The 7,124-nt window shown below is 36.6% G+C and overlaps 1 protein-coding gene across 1 annotated transcript in view; it reads right to left on the reverse strand.

Moving 5' to 3' along the window:
* Nucleotides 1-271: 271 nt before the first annotated feature.
* The window catches only part of DDX18 (DEAD (Asp-Glu-Ala-Asp) box polypeptide 18), a gene marked incomplete at its 5' end in the record, with an annotated part of 10,130 nt that continues 3,277 nt past the window's right edge, over nt 272-7,124 (reverse strand). The window contains 7 exons of the mRNA XM_009080305.1: nt 272-414; nt 1,696-1,873; nt 3,192-3,248; nt 3,700-3,813; nt 4,518-4,670; nt 5,502-5,663; nt 5,988-6,127. Of these exons, the coding sequence (XP_009078553.1) occupies nt 272-414; nt 1,696-1,873; nt 3,192-3,248; nt 3,700-3,813; nt 4,518-4,670; nt 5,502-5,663; nt 5,988-6,127 (947 nt within the window). The remainder of the gene's footprint in view (nt 415-1,695; nt 1,874-3,191; nt 3,249-3,699; nt 3,814-4,517; nt 4,671-5,501; nt 5,664-5,987; nt 6,128-7,124) is intronic.

The raw sequence follows: 7,124 nt of genomic DNA on the forward strand, positions 1-7,124 counted from the left end.
TATTTTTTCTTTCTTTAATAAAAAACTGTAGCATTGACTATTAAATTACCTTCTTCCTTACAACAAGTATGGCAAAATCAGCTGGACATATTCTCCTTTAGCCTCCCTTCCAAAGAGTTTTCCTGAACTGAAAAATAAAAGACGTTCCCAGGAGAAAACAACAAAGACCCTAAAAATGCGAAGGGAGCAGTTTAAATCAGAAGTAACAGCCAGGTGGTGATGATCAGTGTGGCCTATCCCAATGCCACATGCCATTTCATTCACTGGATGCTTAACGAGAAAACTGTCGATTGTCAGATTTCCTGCTAATGTGTTTGAAGATTTTTGCTTTGTGGACACTCTTTGCCTTCTGGTAACCAAATCCTCCACCTCCACCTCTTTTCTGTAGTCTTCTGCCATGGTTGCTGTTCACATCTAAAATTTTATTGGTTAAAGAACTTATAGAGGAATGATTTGAAATGTCGCATTTTGGGTTTTGTAAGGGTTATTAATGTGAGAAAAATACCAGCATTATACAAAAAGTGAGTTGCCTTCAAAGAAGACCACAACTTTGGGTCTGTGGCTCTAAATATTCCTCCAGTTGTCCAATTAAGTTGGCCAAAGTACTATTGCTTCATAGAATCATAAAGGTTGGAAGAAAGCTCTAAGATCAAGTTCAACCATTAACCTGTCACTCCACTGTGTAACCCCTAAACCCCAAACCACATCTTCCAGGCCCAGGTGCCTCTTAAACACTTCCAGGGATGGCTAGTCCCCCACCTCCCTGGGCAACCTACTCCAGTGCCTGACCATCCTAACATCTAATGTGAATCTCTCCTGTCTCAGCTTATGGCCATCCCCTCTAGTCGTCTCATTTTAGGCATGGCAGAAGAGACAAATTCCATCCACTAGCAGGTTTGACAGCAATCTAGATAGAGTCTTCTCTTTCATACTCTTGCCCCTTTTTGTCAGTATTCCATGACTATGAAACTTAAGCATGTATATTTCCATGAGGATAATTTTGCATGGAGAACAGCACTTTGGAATCGTAAGAATTTAAGGGTTGGAATGGACCTTACAGCTCATCTAGTCCCAACCCCCTGCCCTGGGCAGGGACACCTCCTCACTAGATCAGGTTACTCAAGGCTCATCCAGCCTGGCCTTGAACACCACTAGGGTTGGGGCAGCCGCTACGTCCCTGGGCAACCTGTGCCAGTGTCTCACTACCCTTACAGTAAAAAACTTTTTTCTCACATCCAACCTAGACTTTCCCTCCTTCAGTTTGAACCCATTACCCCTTGTCCTATCACTGCAGTTCCTAACAAAGTGTCCCTCTCCAGCTCCTTATAGCCCCTTCAGATACTGAAAAATTGCTCAGAGGTCTCCACTCAGTCTTCTCTTCTCCAGGCTGAACAGCCCAAACTTCCTCAGCCTGTCCTCATAGAAGAAATATATGCATTCCAGTATTTGCTACCCCACAGCAACTGAAGCACAGAGAGATGTCTATAGGCAATTTTTGCAGTTATAAGACCTGCAATGTAATGTTTTCTTTGATAAACTATTGTTGGAACATGATGCATTTATATGATTAATAGCAAAAAAAAACCCCAACAACTCTAAACTGCCAGAATTTGATGTAACATAGGAATTCAGCAAGTTGCAATGAGCATTTATAATGCAGAAATTCAGCTTTGAAATGCAGCAGTAAAAGGATACTGAGGTCAACAAATGGAGGGACTTTAAAACCAAATGAAAGGCTGACTTTGGGAAGATCCAAGTTATTGACATCATAGATCTGCTTCAGAGAATGGGAGTCATAAGCTCTAATGTAAGCCTTGTATGCCTCCTGGGCTGACTTGTGAAGGAAGTAGTTCTTCTCAATCAGTTTTTCCAGCTGGTGAGGGAAAAAAACCCCACAAGAGACATAAACAATTATAGCTGTAAGAAGTCTATAAATTCTATTCAAGCAGATTATTTACTGTGTGAGTGGCAATAACATTCACTGTTCACTTCAGCAAAACTGCCCTGTGACAGTAGAGTGCACATACAGATATCAGAGTGCTATTATAAACAAAATACAGGGATAAAAAAAGCCTGAGTTACAGTACAAAAACCTAGAGAAATATTAAATTGGGTTTTCTCAAACAAGTTAATGAAGGAGACTACAACTGTAACCACACCATGAAACTAAGTGAATTGAGAATTAGTGGGCCATGACACTGTGCTTTTAAGTCTACACAGTTTATGCAATTCTACAGTCTTATCTATTATGGTGCAAGTGCATTGTAAAATAAGCAGTATTAATGCTAAGACAAAAATGCAGATGCACTAATGTAGACTGAGACATTTTATTTCTTATGGGCCAAGTTCCCAATACTCTTTTGAGCTGAGTGTCTCATTTGATGTTTAACATATATTAATTCAGCATACTAGAAATAAGTTATATTAGACATCATTACTTCCTGACTTTTCTTAATTAGGAACCTCTCTCTGTAAGGATTGTCTTCAGTGTCTCTTGTACTTGCTATTTCAAATTTAAATTACTGCAAAGAAATTTTGCAGAGCTTTTATCAAAATAATGATTCACAGAAGTAACCAACAACAGAATTGCACATCCACAGAACTATATATGCTGTTCCACTCCATTTTGTGCTCCATGGCTATTTTTGAAGCACAGGAGCACAAAAAAGGTTTAGCTGATGCTGGGCTAGTTAAAAATACATATGAACTATATACTAACATTTCTAAGTGTTGGTTCTGGACCTCCTTCTGCACAATGAAGTCTGAGTAAATCATCTTACAAGATGAATGTGACTCAGAATTAATCTAAGTATACATAACTACTCAATAAAAGCTACCAAAGTCCTATTTGCTCTGCCAGACAAGAACATTTTGTCCAAAGCTGAAAGCAGGTTTACATCACTGTCATTTTACAATGTAATGTGAAAAAAACAATTCTTACAAGCAAATTTGTATTGTATAATGATGACAATTTAGCACTAGATATTAGCATCCTTAATTTCTAAACCTTTTCTTGCTTTGCTATCATCAAGGGACAGTATGGCAGGAGGATTTACTGCACAGTGCTCACCTACAGGAACTCTTCTAAAGTACAGGCATTTTTGAACTGCAGTCATTATACACTATAACATTCTCCATGTAAATTATAATAAAGGTATTCAAAGCAGTTGTAGCATGAAGTAATTTCATACCTGTGACTGGATGTCTGAAATTTTTGACCAAGAAAATTCAAATTCGCTTAGTGGCACCTTAAAAAAACCAAAAAACAAAAACCTCAGAATTATTTACACTGTGCAAATTTAAGACCTAAGATAAATAGAAAAAGAGCTGCTAGATAACAGAAAAAAAATTTTTTTAATACCACAGCTGTATCTGTAAACTGCCTTTACATCAATATGACAGTATTATCACTTCCTTTAAGCTGAGGTAATAAAGACACTCAGCAGGACACATTTTGTTATCACTTTTGCTTTAGAAGTTATACCACTTTAGTTACAAGTGATAAAACAAGACCATAAGGAGAGCAACCAAGCAACTCTGTGCAGTCCTACCATATTAAAACGGTTACATTTAGAAGAAGGCCACGCTTCTTCTGGAATTTAACAAAATGAAACTGATCTTGGAAAAGAAAAATAACAGGTTTTGCCTTTAAAAACCTGTTGCAAAGTAAAAATATATAAAATTTAGACCTAAGTTTACCCTGGCTTGTTTGAGGTACCGCAGAAAGCCAAGTTCTTCTGGTCGTAAAATGAGCAGAGCATGTCCCCTGCCATTTATGCCTCTGGCAGTTCTACCAACACGATGAATATATTCCTTTTGGAAAGAGTAAGAAACAGCAAGTTCAATCAGTCTTTAAAACCATGCAATAATCACACTGCTTCACGAAAAAAACCCACAAATATAATATGGATATAATGTAATACATCATCTGGCATTTTTAAAGACTTTCTTAGCACTCCCAGATGGATGAGGGAAACCAGGGGCTGAAGATACAAAGCACAACTAGGCAGAGACAGAAACCCTGACTAAAGTATTTTACCTTTTACTGAAGAAAAACAATCTTAGTCTGCTGTAACTGAAAATTAAATTTGGCTTTTGCTGTATTTGTCGAAACTTACGAGTTTTTTAAATTTTTCTTGTTTACAGTAAACATTTCTTCAAATAAGAATACTGATCTTTAAACAAACATCTAATTGCAACTGGAAAAGCTGTTAAACTCAGGGATGCATACACAGACTCACTCCTCTCAAGAAGTGTTTTGTTGTTTAGCTGATTAGGTTTGAAATTAATTTACAGCACAAAGAATGTTTTAAAAAGCAATTCATAAAAAGGCAACAAAGGTCTCAGTTAGGAGTAGCATTTCCTCAGAGCTGGTGAAGGGAAAGAAATAATTGGCTAGATATGACCATGGCTGAACCCTGACTGATGTCAAGAGCAGTTTCAGCTTTTCTTTCCAACTACATTTGTAGCTAGGATTTGATTTCTTTCTGTGACATTTCTCTATTTCTTTAACTTACTTTTGGATCATCTGGAGGGTCATACTGGACAATCCAGTCAACTTCAGGAATATCCAATCCTCTGGCAGCTACATCAGTGCAGAGAAGTATTCCAGATTCTGCATTACAGAACTGGAAAAATGTTGTCGTACGTTTGGTTTGTTTCTGCTTGCCCTTAAAGGAAAAAAAATACATTGAGAATGAAATATCAACAAACAAAAAAAATTAATTTGCCAGCTGGTAAACTTAACTCTAGTTTCTCATTTCACTTATATCACTGCCAAGAATATAAAATAATTTGGGGCATATTTCCAAATCATGGTCTTGTACAAGCAGGACCATTTTGCAGTCAGCAATAAACAGCACGGGGCTACATGAAGTAGCATCTCTCAGAGGTTACAATGGATCTCCAAAAGCATTAAAAATTGCATAAGCATTCAGTTCAGAAAGGCTGCACAAATGCCTCAAGTTCAAAAACAAGACATTTGCAAGTCTAGCAATATGTTAGATAGATTCCAGGTTAAAAAGCAACCAGCAAACCAAGACCCATACTTGCAACAGCTGTATCAAAGAATAGCAAAAAAATCCCTCAAAGAACAGAATTAAAAAGGATATTTGTGGTCAGTTATAACTGTTTCATAAACTTTCAGTTCATTCCTAAACTGTGCATTTTGTGGTTTTGTCAAAAAATTTACAATGCTCGTTCAAATGGTAAGAACTGGCACTAGGTTTGCTCCACAAATTGAGTATTAGTACTTGTGCAAGGCAACTTTTTACACAGAGAGTATAAATTAGTATTAGTGTTGAGCCCTGGTTCAAAATATAGCAAGGTTAATCACTGAAGTATTGTTATTACAGTCTTTATTTTATCTCCTTCCTCTACAGACTAATCAAGACCATAGCAGTTGTGTGAGCAAGGTGTCTGTTTTTCAGAAACTGGACTGAAACAAACAAACAAGGCAAATATAAGGTCAGTAACAACTTATCAATAAATAAAATACTTACATGAATGGCCAAAACAGGCAGATCAATATAGTTGAGTAATTCATAGTGGTACTTCACTGACATACACGAAGAAAAAAATACCATTAGTTTCTTCTTCCGGTTCTTCTTGAGGAATGTGAAGAGCAAAAGGAATCTTTTTTCAGATGGACACACTACATACCCCTGGAAAATTTTTAAACATTGTTAAATGAAGCAGCAAGGAGCAAATTTCTGTTTCAGCAATGTAATTAAATCAGGGGAGCGTTATGTTGTCAAATATGCCAAAGAGTTAAGCAAAAATATATCTCAAGCATATCCAGCTCTAGTCACTAAAATGCAGTTAGAAAGATGTGTATGTAATAGGAATAGACAAGTGTAAGTACCTATATTATTATTTCATAAGGTTTTGTATCATCTTTAAGACAGTGTTTGTACAACCCCCTTAAAAACACACAGGGCTCGGTGTGTTCACAGATCATATCCCTTCTACTAACAGTTGTGTTTTACCTGTTCAAGACCATCTACTGTTGCTGTCTCCTTGTTATCATCAACCCCAACATAGAGTGGCTCTTTCTTCAGAGAGATCTTTGCCAGATCTTCAACCTTTCTGGTTTGTGTAGCAGAGAAAAGCATCGTCTGTCTGCGCTCTGGAAAAAACATTTACTTTCAAAGACATCCTCACTTTTTAAAAGAAGAATTCAAATAGCAAGTCCATAAAACCTTTAGCTGCAAGCTTCTCTCAGCAAATCTTCTGTTTTTCAATTAAATTCTAATTCAAACATACAGCTACTGACACACAGACAGGTGTAGTTGTATTATGGATGGCACAGGATGTTTACTCAGGCTGCCACCACCTCCACAATCCTAACAGCTATAAAACCACAATATTCTGAGAAAATGTCAGTATCATTTGCAATCCAATTTAGACACAAAACAATTATTTAAATAGAGACCAGCCTTGTAATTCTAACTATAAATTGATTTAATTCCCACGAATATGTAAATGTTTTCTTAAAAAAAAAAAGTCATCCTAGAGATTGTGCAAGAAATAAACTTGTGAAAACTAAGGTGCAGTTCCATACACATCTGAGCATGCCATTTAGTCACATGGCTCATCTGCACTGAGCCTCAGTGACCTCAGTGGTCTCACAGCAGGTGTAGGAAATCTCCTGCCTATCATCTCTCATCTCAAATACACATTCTGACCCAGTAGCACATGGAAAATGCGCTTAGTTTCTTCCAAACAGAACAGTAGCAATTGTTCTTGGTGATCAATCAGTGCCACCTTTTTGATTTTTTTAAATTTATTTTTCTATTTTGAAATATAATTTCCTTCCTAACAGGACAAAACCAAATGAAACTCATGCAAAGTATAAATTTCTTCTACCAATTTTCACTTCACAAAGGACATCTATTTTTCCCACTCCTCCTTCCCTCTCTGTGTTTAGCACTGTCCGTTAACATTCTTCACAGGATGCTACTCATTGGATTTATATTTTAAACTTTATTTTATATTATAACTACATTTTAAACATGCAGATCTGAATTTTAATATTTAAGATGTGGAACCTCAAAATATTCATTACTGATTTTTGTATGTACTATTTCCATGGGAGGTTTTTCTGAATTTTTTATGTTTAAAGG

Source organism: Acanthisitta chloris, unplaced genomic scaffold, assembly GCF_000695815.1.
Source record: "Acanthisitta chloris isolate BGI_N310 unplaced genomic scaffold, ASM69581v1 scaffold20208, whole genome shotgun sequence".
Taxonomy (NCBI): Eukaryota; Metazoa; Chordata; class Aves; order Passeriformes; family Acanthisittidae; genus Acanthisitta; species Acanthisitta chloris.